At 40.3% G+C, this 16,808-nt stretch overlaps 1 protein-coding gene across 25 annotated transcripts in view; it reads left to right on the top strand.

Annotated features, from left to right (window-relative positions):
- Nucleotides 1-16,808, top strand: part of DLGAP1 (DLG associated protein 1) — an 843,036-nt gene that overhangs the window by 568,324 nt on the left and 257,904 nt on the right. For 4 of the 25 annotated variants that reach the window (XM_070220817.1, XM_070220816.1, XM_070220826.1 and 1 more), the window contains exon 2: nt 8,598-8,711. The exons of the other annotated variants lie outside the window; for them this stretch is intronic. In XM_070220817.1, the coding sequence (XP_070076918.1) occupies nt 8,598-8,711 (114 nt within the window). The remainder of the gene's footprint in view (nt 1-8,597; nt 8,712-16,808) is intronic. 25 annotated transcript variants of the gene reach the window in all.

Genomic DNA, 16,808 nt, shown 5'->3' with positions numbered 1-16,808 from the left:
TATCCTGAGTAAGACTTACCTCATTAGAGTTTTTACCATAAAATGTTGTCATGGCCTAGATTCATGATATAAAATGCAAGACGTGACACCTATTTTAGTAGGCCAATGCCACTTTCATTTCTCTATTACTGTATTTCATTTGCACAGATTCCTTAAGTGGAACAAATAACGGCGTGGACTTGACACAGTGTGTAAGTTCCCAAAGACTGGGTTTTGTTATGGCTCCTCCTCTCTACACACAGAAGCCTCCCTCTCTTTTTGTCCTCTACGCATCCATACAGGGAGATCAAAACAGTTTTAAAATTGTTGAAAAGTATTCACATAGATTAATTATTTTTTTATTTTGTTGAGTTACGTGGATAGATAGTTACAATTTGATGAAGCCGAAAGCGCACAGGTCCGAGAGAGAAGAGATCTGAATTCTAGCCCAACTCTCCTCCTTATTAGCCATCTAACTGTCAGTTTCTTCATTTGTAAGTGAGGGAGTTGACATTTATTAAAGTATGATGTGAATAGATGTTCATGTGAAGAAAAGGAATTGAATTTGATATACTGAGTAATATACTTAGGTTTCTTTACTGGCAGACATCCTGGAATCTTTAAGATGATTATATGGATGGCAGCTCTCTGAGAGAGCAATGCAGCATAGAACCAAACCTCTTCCATCTTGGAAACTTCTTCCACAGAGTATTTCTAAGGATGAGTGATCCATAAAATGTGCTTTGAAATACAGTGAGTGAGATGACAGTTTTAGAATTCTGCTTGACTGGTCCTGCCATGGTCTGGTGATGGGGCTCTCTGGGCCTGGTGAAGTTCATTGACTCTGCTGTGGGATGTGATTGCGGTTCCCTGAAGATCTCCATAGACACATCCAACTACAGCTCCCAGGAGGCCACCAAAGACTCTCCTCTGGGTGCTGGTTATGCGTCCACCCCCAACCCCAACCCACCACCAGGGTACTATACCCCTCCACCAGCTCCTTCATGACCTACTCTGTTTAGATATCCACTTGCCCACATCTAATGCCAGGTTTCCTCCCTGCCGTTGGTGGGGACTAAATCCAGGACTAAAAGTTGCCACACTTCCCGACTGATTAATAAATCAGGTATAACTCAGGCACTGTAATAAAAGATTTCATGAGCAATTTTATTTTATTGTATTGTGTTTGATTTGATTTGATACTCTCCTTAAAACTAGGAATATAGGCATGAATAAGATATAGTCTCTGCCAGACAAATGACATCATTCTTCCTCTCAAGTTGCTTACAGATTGGTGAGTGAGACAGATTTATAAGCAAATGGTTTTAAAATAATATAAGTGTTACATTAGTAGTATATTCAGGTTATTAGAGTAAATATTTTTTCTAGGTTAGCTCTCTGTTTTATTTAGACAAATCATTATGGAATTTTTGGTCTTGTAGAATATAGGAGGGTTTAAATAAAAGATCAGTGTTTGAAATTCCTGTTTATTTCATGTGATAATGACGTTTCAGGTGACTGTAGATTTTTCCCGTTCGTCAACAAGAGATGAAAATTTCATGAATAATTCCCTTGCTCTTAAAAACTTGTCAATTAAATTGATGTGCCAGGCACTCTGCTAGGCTTTGTGTGCAAAGCCAGCACAGAGAGGCTCACTCTGCTGCGATGGCCTTTGGGGGCCTCCTGAACAGCTGGTTAGCGAGTTAGTAGTTACACTTACGTCTTTGACCCAAACTAACTCCTTAGAAGAATAAAAGGAGCACATACAGCTAGCAGCTGAGGAGAACCCATATATCAGTCAGTGCTATGGGGGCCCTGTCTGCTCCTGGAGTCTTGCACCCACTACCCTAGAAGTTGCCACTCAAGTTCCCATCTGTGATTATTGGTTCTATGCAGCCATCTGGCTAAGCTAGAGTCCCCAGTTATTTTAATCTGACACTAATCTAGGTGTCACTGTGAAGGAATTTTGTAGATACAGTTCCTATCTACAGTCATTGACTCTAAGGAAAGGAGATTACCCTGGATAATGTGGGTAGGCCTCATCCAATCAGTTGAAAGACCTAAAAGCAAAACTGAGATTTCCCTGAGCAGCAGAAATTCTGCCTCCGGTCTGCAGCATCAGCTCCTGCCTGAGTTTCCAGCCTACCAGCCTGCCCTGCAGATTTCACACTTGCCACCCCCCATAATCATGTGAGTCAGTTTCTTAAAATAAATCTCTGTTTTTTCTGTTCTGCTCTAAGAACCTTGGCTGACCCATCGTCCCTCACATACAGGCCTCTGGAGATTCCCCCAAATGCACTATCTTCCCCACCCCAAGCCGGCTTCCACTCCCAGGCTCAAAGAGCTTTGGAACCTTTGCATATCCCCTCATGGTTCAGCCCTTTTATGAATTAAATAGGCTGTAGGGGTTGGCCCCACGTGGAAACTTAGCCATAGCTTACAACATGAGTCCGACATGAATATACCTTCTAAATTCCCAAAACTAAGCTTTTATTTAGTAAACATTATGCATATATACATATATATATAATTTTATATTATCTTTATCCTTATAGTAAGTCCCTAAAGTATGTTACTGTCCTCATTTTATGTTTGAGAACACCGAGTTTCAAAGATATTAAGGTAACTGGGCCAAAATCACATGTCTGGTAAGTGGTAGAGTCAGATTTGAACCCAGGTTATCCTGATTCCAAAACCTGTACTATAGTCATGTGTCACTTAACAACAGGGCTATGTTCTGAGAAATGTGTTGTTAAATGATTTCATCCTTGTTAGAACATCATAGAGTGTACTTACACAAACTAGATTGTCTAACCTACTACACACCTAGGCTATGTGGCACTGATCTTATGGGACCACCATCATATATGTGGTCCATACTTGGCTGAAATGTCCTTATACGGCACATGACCGTTTATTCATTGCACTATGCTCCTTGCCTATAAGTGAAAAACTATCTGGGCATGAATTACATGGTGGAAAAATACTCCATTTTCTTCTGGGCCACATTTGTAGGTGTGCTGTATGGGGAAGGATTTAAACATTACCTAACATTTATTGAGGGCTTACTATGTGCCAAGCTCTTGTTTTGTCTATGAAAGATTCCTTCAATGAAATGTCTCGGTTGAATTACACATCATTTCTTAGTTGATAGTTGAACACTTCAAAATTCTAAAACGTATTACTAATGATTTTTGTCCCAGTTCCATCCATTTTGGTCATGGATATTTAATGGGATTTCTTTCCTCCTGTTCCTAAATGATAAATATTTCATATTGACATCAAAAACCATATAAATTAGAATAAAAAGACAGGATTGTTCTAAGGTGAATGAAAGCCATTTACTTATTTATTTGTTTGCTTATGTGTTTACTTACTTCAGTTTTCAACCCCATAGTGCCTGCTCACAGAGGTTGAGAAGAACATGCAAAAACATTCAACATCAGGCTGCCTACCCTTGCTTTGCGCATGTGGTACTATCGCAAGTGGTGGACTCACTCCATCTGGTTGGGCAGCTCCAACCCTAGCCAGTGAGTTCTCTGACTCTTGGCTACACTGGAGGCCCTTTCACAAAGATGCTCCTGTCTGTCCTCGTTCTGAAGATAGAGAGCTTTCAGGAAATGTTCTTCTACACGAGTACAATCAGTAAAAGTAAAGGTAACTAAGAGCAAGAGAGCTCAATTCAAGAAGTATCACTTTAGAGTCTCAAAGCTATTCATTCAACAAACACATACTGAGCATTTACTTTACAGAAGGTACTTCGGGAGAAACGAAGATGAATAGCATCTCTCTGATTAATAATAAATGGATGCTCGGTGCTGGATGCTCTAAAAGCGGTGTTTTTCAAACCAATGGTTGCAATCAATTAGTGGTTAGTGAAATCAATTCACTGGGTCACCAACAACATTATTTCTAATTAAATAGAAGACAATAGAAGAGAATTTTTAAAAGACAGAATGCATGGCATGCAGAGAAGTTAAGTATTTCTTTCTTTCTTCCAGTTGTATATGTGCATATACTGGCTTCCGAAGTAAGATGTGTTCCTTACTGTGAAACGTAGTCAAAAACTGTTTAAAAGCTACTGCTCAAGAGAGAGAGAATAAGAAAACAAAAGCCTTGCTCTGGAGAAGCTGGCGTCTTGCTGGGAAGATAAAGCTAATTAATGAACAGCAGAACACTTTGCATAAAGCAGCTAATGACTAAGGAGTAGAATGAGTGTTGCTGATTGGGTGTCCCAGTGGGATTAGGACCAGAGAAAAATCCCTGTGACAGTTCATTACTCCTTCCTCCTTGAAAAACCTTCCTCACTCAGCTTCCAGGACCTCATTGATCCTTCACACACCTCACTGATCCTTCTCAGACTGGCTTGCTTGTTCCTTCTCATCTCCTCATCTCCTCAGGCTGGATCAGTGCCAAATGGCCCAGCTCTTAGGCCACTTCTCTCTTCTACCAACACTCATTTCTTAGGTCACCTCGTTCGTTCTCAGAGCTTTAAATACCCTGTGAATGTCGACATTTCTTTTTTCAGCCCAGATTGCCTGAGCTCTCAAATTTATATATCCAGATCCCTATTCAGTACCTACTTAGACATCTCATGGGCATCTCAAATTTAATATGTCCCAAACTGAACTCCTAATCTTTGTCCCCATTTCTGTGCCTCCCCTAAGCCTCCCCATCTCAGCCAATGGGAATTCAGTTCTTCCGGTTGATCAGGACAGAAACCTTGGCATCATCCTCAACTCCTCTCTTTCTCTTAATTTCCACATCTAAATCACTCATTAAGAAACCTACTGGCCCCATCTTCTCCTGACCCCTCAATACTACCACCCTTCCGCACCTTCAACTCTGGTCTGGATTATTGCATGAGCCTCCTAACTGGTCCCTCTGATTCTACCCCTTTCCCCTCTAGTCACTCTCAACTCTGCAACCTAAGTGATCCTTTTAAATCAGAATGTGTCACATCTCTCATCTGAATCTCCAATCTATTCCCATCTCACCCTGAGTAGAAGCCACAGTCCTTATAATGGCCAGCAAGGTCCATGTGATCCAGACCCTACACCTGCCCATCATCAGTCTGTCCTCACCTTCCATCTCCCCTCCCTCCACTCCGCCCACCTGGTGTCTTCAGGTCAGCATTGTAGGCGTGTCACCTCTCAGGAACTTCTCACTTACTCTTCTTTCAGACTTGAGCACTCTCTCTACACATCTCAGGGCTAACTCCCTCCCTTATTCAATCTTTACTCAGAGGTCGCCTTCTCAGTGAGGCTTTCAAAGACCATGCTCTTTAAAATCGCATAGCCCCCCTCCCTCCCTCCTCCACATCCACTCTGTTCCCCCTCCTCTGCTTTCTCTTTCTCCATGGCACATATCACCATCTAACATACATTTTCCTTATTTTATTAATGTCTGTCTTCCTCTTTCCCCACGAAGGCAGAATTTTTTCTGTTTATCCACCGCTGTATCCCCAGTACCTAAAGCAGTACCTATTTCACAATAATATGCTCAATTAATATGCACTGAATAAATTAATACATGCTTTCAAATATTTTGAAAAAGTCACAAAAGAAATGGTACTTTTAACTCCAGCTTAACCACTAGGAGAAGGAAGAGAAGACCATAATAAAATGTGGTCTAAGAAACCTTACCTCAAACCCTACAATGAGAACTCCAGTTGGGACATTTCCTTTCAATGGAGCTTCAGCCAGTTTGGAAATACTGGTTCAGGTAGCTACCGAGTGTGTTACACTCATCTGGCACATGCTTGTGTGACAACTCCTGTCACTTCTAGATACCAGGCTGCCTAGAGGAAGTGGGCTGAAATATAGGTTTAAAGTACAAATCTTCAAGAGGCAGCTTCCCCAAACGGTGATTGTGAAAGTGGAATTTTGTATTACACATGTGCGTAAGGACACCCAAAATATTATTTAGTTCTTTCTAGATATCAAGAACTAGATTCACATAACTTGAAAGATAGTGGTTTTATTGAATTAGAATGAGTGGGATTCATGAAGGAAAGATTCTATTTTGGCCCATTTGAATGCAGTATACTTTTAGGTGTTGTGAATGTAACTTGGAATAAAACATCCAAGCAGCACCGAGATGCAGTGGTAATCTGATGAAAGTGATGAAAAGCAGAAAATTTTGACTTGTATCTCTTCGTAAATCTATTGCTTTTTTCTTTATGGATGCCAAATAGCTAAGTTAATGATTCACAAGTGCAATAATTTACAACCTCATTTGAGAAACTTAGTATCCCAAAATTAGTGGTAGAAAACATAACAGAAAATATTTGCTGAAATTTATTTCAAAATTTATAATTTTGAAATTAAATATTAACACTAGAGGTGATTGGCTTGATATTTTATAGACTCTAAACTAGCTGTACCGTTTTTTCATAATAAGATTATCAACTTTTTCCTAAGGGAAAAATCCATACTCATAAGCATTTGGAAGATAGCTGTACTATTTATTATATAATTATCGGATTTTAAATTCTAAGGAAAAAGATCCATATTCATAAGCATTTGGCAAGTAGTGGAATCTCAGACATGCTGAGAGAGTTATAAGATTTTAGCCAACACTAAAGTTTAGTTTTGATGAAGGTATCTGAGCTTCTGTTAACCCAGGAGGAAGATCACTGACCTTACCCACATCTCTGCTTCTGAATACCCGACAGAATTCTAGTTTGCCTCATGGAATTCAACTTTTGAAATTTTACCTACAAATCACAGGGGATGTGGTGGACAGACACCACCACAAAGGGACTACAACAGTAATGGAAAAGTACGATAGCTCAGCAAGCCATTGCAAGCCAACAGATCTGCCTCCAAAGACATGTTAGAAATGAAGAGTTCTATTAAAAACTAAGAAAGGGTTCTAAATAGCTTATCTGCTGTATAGTCAGTGTAAGCACCTAAACCTCTATTGTTTTTATCTTGCAATCTTTCAAGACTCTTTTGTTCTTCCTTATGTTTCACTACAACTTGTAGTCAACTATAACTGCTAGGTAATGAGTAATCTGCGAACATTACTTTAAGGTCTTTTGGTTCTTCCAAGCATCTAACCCTCACTACTTGTTACAATTTCCAAAATGTTATAGCATTGAATCTCCCAGCAACTTAACACCTGAATTTTATGTTTAATGGAAAATTACTAAGTTTTGAAACAAAGACAGCAGCATGAAATGATGAAAAAAGCATAGAAATTTGAGTAAGACAAACCTGCCTTTCAATTCTGACTCTGATGTACTAGCTGTTAAATGTACTCTTAAGTTATTTAATAGCATGAAGTCTCAATTTTCTCGTCTTTGAAATGGGATTACCAACAGCATTGGGTTTTTGTATTCCGCGAGATAAGGTTTGTATATTAGGAATTATAAAATGGCTACCAGCAGGTCCTAAGGCTGATTGCTTCCCTATTGATGTACTGAATGAGAGAGGAACTATCTTTGTCTCAGCATCCCAAGGTCCAGAGATGCTTGCTGATTGAACAGGCTTAGATCACACACTCAGCCCTGAGCCAGGCCATGGAGCTGAGGAATGTGATGTGCTGATTGGCTGAGCCCGCCTCCTGTGCTACTCCTGTAACATATGGACCTCAAGTTGGGGGAGGAAGGTTCCCCAAAGCAAAATCACAAGGATGTGACTACAGGAACCAGAAGTAGAATGAGGGTAGCAAAACCCAAAAATGTCCACTACAGTCAAAATACAGAGCGGACAATGAATAAAATTCATTTTCCTCCCCTGTCCCCACATCATACTGGAGTGTAGTGTCTTAGTTACTGTTTCTTGATGTGGTGTCACAAGGACATCTTCCTAATGGATGGTCCCCCCTTTGGTGTCAGCCGTCACCTCCATAACATCTTCAGACAGCCCTCCAAGGCCCGTGGATCCCTCCCCTGCGTGGAGGATCACAGCTCTTGCCCCTCTGCATTCCTCCTGCAGTGCCATTTCCCAATGACATCCGTGTGCTTCACACACATTCAACTCCTAAGGAACAGTTTTACCACTAGGGAGAGTATTTATGAGAACAAACGACAAACCCAGCAGGTAATTCAGAGGTACTGAGGTTTAATACTCAACTCAGCTTGACTTGCTTTAAAGCTGTTTTTACTCTTTTCCTTCATCCATCCCCAGATTTGCTTGTTCCACTTAAAATGTGTAAACCCCTTTGAGACCAGAGACCATATTTTGTAAAATGCTTTCAGAGTATGTATTTACCCGGCACCTGCTATGGTGCTGGGTACCGTGTAGATACTTATACATGTTCGTGGGTGAGAATAATTCCATAGGGTCACAGTGAGCAAATGCCCATTGTATAGCACTGTTGACAAAGTTCTATTCGAGAATGTTTAAAAACATTATTTGGAGGGAGATGTGGCAAAGGGTATACGGCCTATTTAAAACGAAGTAGGTATTTATTCTTGTCCTTAAAAGGTAATTTTAAAGCAATCTGAAGCAAATTAAGTTTTACACCAGCTTCGGGCTTCAAGGGGAGTTAGAAAGGGCGGTTGCCAGGCAAATCTGATTGGAAAACACCAATCAGGCCATGGGATCTGCACATCGCGTAATTGTAATTTTCCTATTCTTGCTCTTTTTTTCTGCTTTTGCTATGAGAAGAGCAAGCTAAAAAGGCTACAGGGACATTTATGCCAAGTCGCATTTGTCAAGTTGAAAGCTGTGTGGAGCAGAAAGGCAGTTCTCCCAGCTGCAAAGAAGATGCAAAGGAGCCGAGTGAGTAGGGAATCTGAGAGCTCACTAAAAGTGCTTAGAAGGCCAACACATTACAGCCATTTCTGTAAAAACTGGTAGGCGGGAACTTGAAATCCAGGGTGAAGCCTCCTTGCAAATGCCAAAAACCACTAGAGTGCTTAGAGACCCGCAAAGCCACTCTTGCAAGGTGTGTCTGTCCTGCAAGTTTTCTGATTCCCCACAACTGTGCATTTGTGTTTAAGCAGTGTCTCATAACAACAGTAGGTACGGTGCCACGAAACCATGAGACAGCAAACACTATTTTACTTCCTAATTATTTTAAGTATTTATTATTTTAAACCCTCTTTATCTGTGCTAGCAAATTAGTGACAAGATAATATTTATATCTATTTCGATAGTTGCATTTTATTAAAAAACATTAGTCGAGTGGGAGTGTGTGTTCCTCTTTTTTTCCCCTTAGTTTATTTGTTCATGCACTCAATCGACATACATTCATCAGAGGTGGGGTGATGTTATTAAAAGCTTCGGTGTTAGACAAATGCAGACTCCTACTTGTTATGACCTTGGGCAAGTCATTTAAGCTTTTGAGTCTCAGTTTGGCAGTAGTAAAATGGAAACAGTAATGCCTATTTCACAGGACTGCTGGAAGAATTAAAATAGAGTAACATAGGTATCACTTCCAGTCCTTTGATATTATTCCATCAATGTCAGATTACTCTGTGAAGTCAGATCCCTAGCTCTCCTTTCATAAATACAGTGTTCCTCCTCATATTTACCCTTCCTCGCTAGGAAAGGCCAAGTAGGTTGACACCCTCAGCCATAACCAAGCGCCCTTATTTACCTGGTTGCTTTAATTGAAATACCCGGTTGTTGAAGAAATCAACAGCTGCTGATGGGTGGCCTTGGAGATATAAACCTAGTATTGATACCTACCATTTTAATCACTGCTCTTCCTTGCTATATCGTCTTTGCTTCTACCTAATCAATCAAATGCCTAAGTTATTTCTCCTAGTTTTTTGGTTCCTGATGAAATAGAACTTTGCTTTAAATCAAACCTCAGCCTTAGGTTCATCAATTTTCCTCCCAAATCTCTTCAGTCCAGTACTGCTCACAGAATTGCACTGGCCTCCCCTGGTATATTTCAGGACATATGCTCCATTTCAGCTGTCCCGGCTTTCTAAGTGTCTTCATTCCTTTTGTGGCTCTCAGATTTCCCAAAATCTCACACATTTTCATTATTCCAACCCTCACCATCCAACTTGCCATCTTGAAATAATCCACTGTCAAGCAGTCACTCACACATGGCTTCATCACCCAGCCATCCTCTCTCAGACCATCACTGGTACAGAATGTCTGACTCTGTCTACAGTGAATTACACTTTATGACTGCAGCCCAAAGTGGGGATGCAAACCACATGTGCTTTGAAAGAGCCTTTTAAAAGTAAGCCTTCCCATGTCTGAAATAGTATTTCTTATAACTTTTGTTTCAAGGCATGTAATCTTTGTTTTATTAAGTTTTTTATTCCAGACAGACTTTGAAACTCTTAAGAAGTTATCTTATCTGAAATATCTGTTCTTTAGATGATCATAAAATAACAGTTGTTACAAGACAGCCAAGATCTGAATATGGAGGGGAAAAAAAAATCTGGAATGCCTATGGCAGACCCCAGCTTGGGTACAGTGTCATCCAGAACTCATACTAACCTCTCTGGACCTCAGTTTCTTTATTTGACAGGTTGACATTATAATACTCGTCTTATCCTACAAAGTAGTTGTAAGGATCATGACATGTGAATTTATGTTTTTTGCAAAAGCATGGCATAGATAAATGCTAATTGTGATTGTTAATTTCGTCACTAAGAAATATGAACATTAAATTCTATAATTACTATCCCAGAATATATCCATTTCTTCTTATTATTTTTGCATATTTTCTTTAAAAGGGTGTTGGAGTCTAAGACCTGTATTTTCCACATTTTAGCATCTTTGATATTGGAATGTATCATATAATCTGTGGAGTGGCAGAGTTTCATTGGTGATGTTCATTTATTTCTTAGTGGTACAAAAAATATTGAGTTTGCATTGGTATCTTAGATTCAGTAAAATGTGATATTTGGCTCTTACAGGAAAGCTGAAGGAGGGGAAACTAAGAACACTTTGTCTACTCAAAATGGAAACTGTATTAACCAAGTGGGGATAGGGCCCCAAAACATCAGCAAAGTGTTTTAGTCCTTCGGAAGAGAAGATATTACCTTGAATCATATCATCTTTAAAGGTTCCCTATGGGAAAGATTTTTAAAGGACCCCTAGCTCATTGTAGCTTTAGCTCACACATCTGCCAGGACTAATATCATCCTCTTTGAATTGAGTTTGGGGACCTTTCATGTTTTCCCTTTAGGGGAAAAAGAAATTGGGAGCACCAGAAGATAGCCCACTTTCAAAGATCCTAGATGAGAGATAAATACATTTTTGTGCCTGTGGGCCAATTTAGGAGAGCCAATTTCTTATTATAAAAGAGATATAGATATAGATATAAATGTAGATATAGATACAGATGTGAAATTTTTATATTTTTACATATGGTTACATATATATTCCATTTGCGTTTATGTTCTTATTCTAGGATATTACTTTAATGACTAGAAGGATGTCAGCTAAAATGCCACTGCTTTTTAATCCCCAAGATATTTATGGCTTGCCATACTTAAAAAGTAGCCATGAAGAGAGAGATTTTTCACCTTTAGTCTCAGATTTTTATGGTGCTTTCAAGTTCACAAACTATATTCACACACATTATCCCTATTCATTATATATCTATTATCATCCCCATTTTACAGATGGAAGAACTGAATCAAGGAGATGAAGTGACTTATCTAAGGTCACACGCAGTGAGGGAAAGCAAGCTGGTGTTAGAATTCACTCATTCATTCAGCATCACATTTACCCAGAAATATATTATGTTTCTGGCACTGTACTAGGCCCTAGAAATAGCGAGATAAACAATAAGAAATTGGCCCCCCTTTTCCAGCCTCCCCCCTCATCTCTGTAAGAAGAGCTGGACAGAGCAGAACCTTCATGCAGCCCAAAGCCCCCCTGACGCCCAGCTGCTGGCCTTGGCAGGCCTCATACATCTGGAATGCATAGGTGCAGGGTCAAGTTTTCTAAAAAAAATCTTCTCCAAATACAAAAATAGTCCCAACAGAAGTTTCTTTTTCCCCAAGATTTCTGCTTTGTGAACCAAATGAAGGCATTTGAGATTGGATCAGTGGGAAGCCAGGCAAGCTCCGTGTGGTCCAAGAAAGCAGGCAGCCCTCTCAGTCCTGCAGAACAGAGTCCCCAAGACAGAGAGCCGCGGAGTACTTCCTAACGCAGAACCCTCGCTTAAAAATGATGGCAATAGGCAGTATATTAGGAGTTTACATTTCTGCTTAATATATTTCAATTATTTCTGCCCCCCCATCACCAAAGGAAACTGAAAGCAGGCATCAAAGTCTCCTTGGGAAGCCAGTGTCATCCACCATAAGGAAGCATCCGTGTGCTTTTAACACGCCCAGTGCTGAGAGTAGTGCAGAACTCCCGTAAAACAGACCTCTACTGAGCACTTCCTGTGCGTTTGTGGGCATTACCTCATTTAATCCACACGTAACTACGTGGGGTAGGAAACGGACAAGGAAACTGAGGCCCAGGGAAGTTAATTAACTTGCCCAAGAATGTACCTAGTTACTGATCCAGCAGGAACCCAAACCTGGGCGGTCTGGTTGCAGAGCCCGCGCCTCTATCCCTTCGGCAGTGCTGCTTCCCTAATCTCAGTGAGCTTACGGAAGAAATTGGAAAGACGACACAAAGACACAAAACAAGCAGTGTATATAAATGCCCTTGTATGGTTATGCAAGTTAAGTACTCAGAAGGAACATGTGGATCAGGTTTGGGGCCACATAATCTCCATTACAACTATACAACTCTTTGTAACTGGAAACCAGCCATAGTCATAACACTTAATGAATGGACGTGACTGGGTGCCAATAAAACTTGATTTACAAATACAGATGGCAGGCTGGATTTTGTCTGTGAGCTGTAGTTTGCCGACCCCTTATGTAAAGGACACATGCTATAAATTTCATAAAGGAGATCAATTTAGGCTGGAGCAGCTGGAGGGAGCTTTGGGATAGCCAAGTTCAGCCTTGAAGGAAGATCTGAGATGAGCTCACAAGACCCTTTGTGACCTGGCCCTGCCCCCCGGCCTCTCCTCACATCACTTCCCTCTTGCTCAGTACTTTCCAGCCACGCTGCCATGTTTGTTCCTAGGCTTTGATTACCCCAAGCTTACTCTTATTCTAGAGACTTCACACTGGCTGATCCTTCTGCCTGGAAGCTCTTCCCCTACTCTCCTCAAGGCTAGTTCCTTTGGTCACCAGATCTCCTCTGCGATATTACCTCTTCCTGGTGGCTTCTCTGAGGAACGAGTCAAAGCAGCACTCACCTCCCCCTCCTCGCCCTAGCCACTTTGTCACATTACCGTCTTATCTTCCTAATGGCTTTTGTGATTCCTGGAATCATCTTGTTCACTTATGGATGTGCTTGTCTGTTACCCATTTCTTCCTGCCATCCTTCTAGAATGTACGCTCCATAGAATGGGATCGATGTTTGTACTGTTCCCAGCACCGAGACCATGGCTGAAAAGTAAACAAGAAAAAAAATACCTACAGAAGTGAAGAAAGGGAGGGAGCCAAGGACGAAGGTGGGAGGGGACAATAGAAAACGTAAGCATGCCCCATTAGGTGGTGTTTAATTTTCTCTTGTTCTGTGACTGAATAGACCATAGCCGTCTGTAGAATAGGCCTGTCATTCAGCGCCTGTGTCACTATTTCAATTAAGAAAACATCCTCATCCTGTAATTAGAAGATGATAGCACTTGGTTATGGTCATTCCTCGGTCAGAGGTAGGTCTTCTTTACTTCTGAACAATGACATGTGGTTTAAGTTTTAAACTGGCTATACCTGAAATAGAAGAGTGTGCACTAATCCTTATTTTGTCTTATCAGAAATAAAGCTCTCCATTAGAGCTTTAAGGCTTGAACATAAACAAAATGCTTAAAAAGCAAATAATCTTTTTCTCCAACCCATAACTATTGTTAAACCTAAATTTTTTTTTTTTGAGGAAGATTAGCGCTGAGCTAACAACCACTGCCAATCCTCCTCTTTTTGCTGAGGAAGATTGGCCCTGAGCTAACATCCGTGCCTGTCTTCCTCTACTTTATATGTGGGATGTCTGCCACAGCATGGCTTGATAAGCAGTGCGTAGGTCTGCGCCTGGGATCCAAACTGGTGAACCAGGGCCGCCAAAGCAGAGCACACGAACTTAACCGCTACACGGCCAGGCCTGCCCCAACCCTAACTTTTTTTAGATTGATTTTATTATTGTTTCTTTAACATTTTGGAGATCCAACCACCCCACAGCTGGTGCAGGCAAGCAGGACATCTGGCTAGCCTGTCATCAGCAAGTGCCAGAGCTGCTCTTCTATCTGCTCCAGCTTCGCTTCCTTGTCAAGACTTCCATTCCCTTAAACTGCCAGGACCACTAGTAGTGAAGGCCTTCTCAGGCAGCCGCAAGGTTCATTTTTCCTTTGGATTTCTCTACATCTTTTCTGTCTGTGCAACTGTTGCAGAAAGACACAGCACCCTTTGACTAGATCACAATAGTAGCTGCAGCCACATGATGCTCCTACTTTCCAATCAAATGGGAGTAACGTTTCATGCTGTGCGTCCGTACAAACTCGTATGCTTTCTTTGAAAACTATGTACCCAACCACTGTCTCCCCTTTTGCTTTAGAGTTTAAGAAACTCAGAATAGAAATTGTGGCTCAATGATAGCAACTTTGCTGGCCCTAGAGTTCAGCAATAATATTTTTCTTCTCCAAGGTCTTGATTTTCTGTTTCTTTACATTTTTCCAAGAACTGATTTCAGTATTATTTTATATGTAATCTTGTTGTAGGCTGCCTTTAGGTGTATGAAAAATGTATTAATTTTTAAATTCTATTCCAGTGTAGGTCACTTCTGTAAACATCTTAGCTGCTATCATTTGAAAAACAGGTTTAATTGAAATGTATACAAGTTATATACTTCCCAGCTGGTTCCCTTAGCAACAGTTGCAGCCTTTTTCTAGCACAAGCCCAAGTTTCTACCATAAAGTAACTGTGAAAAAAACACCTAACCAGAAATTTGGCATATTTTGTTTCATAAGCGATTTGAGCTCATAAGTTTGTCATTAGTCTCTGACATGTTCCAGAGAGCAAGGCTTATGAACTGTGCATCAGTCCTGAGAAGTAGCAAGTGTTATATGCGTCATCTATGACCCTCAGCTGTACCAACTTAATTTATAAAATGTGATTGCTAAGCCAATAATAAGGTCCTGAACATGATCATATGATTGCAGTGAGTCACCTGCCAATTGAAGGAAAACAACGCTGTTCTCAACATTTATAATTTCCCTAAAAAAATCTCTCTTGTTGCTATGGTGATTTTGATGCTTTTTAGCTACAAAAGTAAAAATTCTACATTGTTACTACCATAATTAATAAATGGCAAACCGATCAGATGTGATGGATTACGAAGGTGTCATGGGACTATAATTGTTCAGTTCTGTAGGTGCCACAGATCATAGTCTAGAAAGAGAGACAGCATCAGATAGTGGTCAACAGCAAAGCCCCAGGAGCTGCCAGGTGGGAATTCTGCCCTTCATAGCTGGGACTTTGGGCGAGTTACACAACCTCAGTTTCCTCATTTTTAAAATGGGGATAATAAAACTACCCCTCAACCGTGTGGATCAAATGAGTTAACATTTATACAACATTTAGAACAGTGCCCGCACATAGGAAGCACGATTTAAGAATTTGTTCAATAAAATAAATAAGCTGCACAGTGAAGCTTAACCAAACTTTATTAGTACTTTTCAAAATTTCCACCTACAAACTGCTGTTTTCAGGTCCATGAATGGCAGCATCTCTTTGGTCGAATGTTTCTAGATAGAAGCTTTCAAATTATATAGATAAATTCATAATTTAAAGAGGAAACAAGAGTGCTGTTTTTTGTGGAATAGCTATTCTCACTTCAGAGAACCTATAATGTGTGGAAATCTATGTCTTATTTGTGTATGTGTCATTGTGGACAATATTCTTAACACTTTAGATTTAAAATTCATATATTATTAATTATAAAACTTAGTTTAGTAAATTCCAATCTTTGGAGTTAAACCAAAATGCTTTAACTCCCAGTGCTATGTGTTGTTTTACTAGCTATGCGTTCTTTGGCAAATTTCTTAAGCTCTCTGTCCTGCCTGAGAAATACAGAAAAAATGCATGGAGTTGTTGTGTTGATGAAATAAGATCCTATAAGTAAATTGCTTACATAGTCCAATGTTAATAATGAAACGTTGTATTTTTTAATGGCTAATCAGTAAATAGCATGAAGATATTAAATACCTTTTTACCTTCTCATTACAAACCTGGCCCATCCCAGGGAGCCCTGCCTGAATGATCCTTCCCCATCACCATTACTGATACCTCCTGTTTCTTGTGTCTCGTTAGTGCATATTCCATTTACGGCACCACATCTAAAACTTTCTAACATGTTGATTTGGAACTATCGCCAAATGTACTCATGTTTTGTCTTCTCATCTCTGTTATAAGCATATTGAGGGCAAGAACCAGTCTCCCCCTTTTTTATCTCTTTTAGTTAAGCCCTGTGCACCTTTCTGTGCACCGTAGACTGTTTGTTATTTCTTAGTGGATAAAAAGAGTGGTCATGATGCATTTCTTTTACCAAATGGAGGAGGAATGAGACCCCAGGTTGAGTCCATGTTGAAGTGGAATATCTAAGAGGAACTGAAGAGAAAGTCAAAGAAGCCCCGTAACACCTAGTGTAGTGCCCTGCTGAACTCAAAGGAAATGACTGTAGAAAGGAAAAAAGAGCGATGTACTGAGAACGTTATCTTGTGTGGTACCACAATTAGGGACATAGAGGAGGATCCAGCAAAGCAAGAGGAGAAGACCGATTCAGATAAGTACTGGTTATACTAGGTAAGTAGAGTACCCAGAAAGCCAAAAGGGAGAAACTCTTAAG

Source organism: Equus caballus, chromosome 8 (genome assembly GCF_041296265.1).
Source record: "Equus caballus isolate H_3958 breed thoroughbred chromosome 8, TB-T2T, whole genome shotgun sequence".
Taxonomy (NCBI): domain Eukaryota; kingdom Metazoa; phylum Chordata; class Mammalia; order Perissodactyla; family Equidae; genus Equus; species Equus caballus.
The sequence above is the reverse complement of the archived record's forward strand: the minus strand, read 5'-3'. Positions and strand labels throughout refer to the sequence as shown.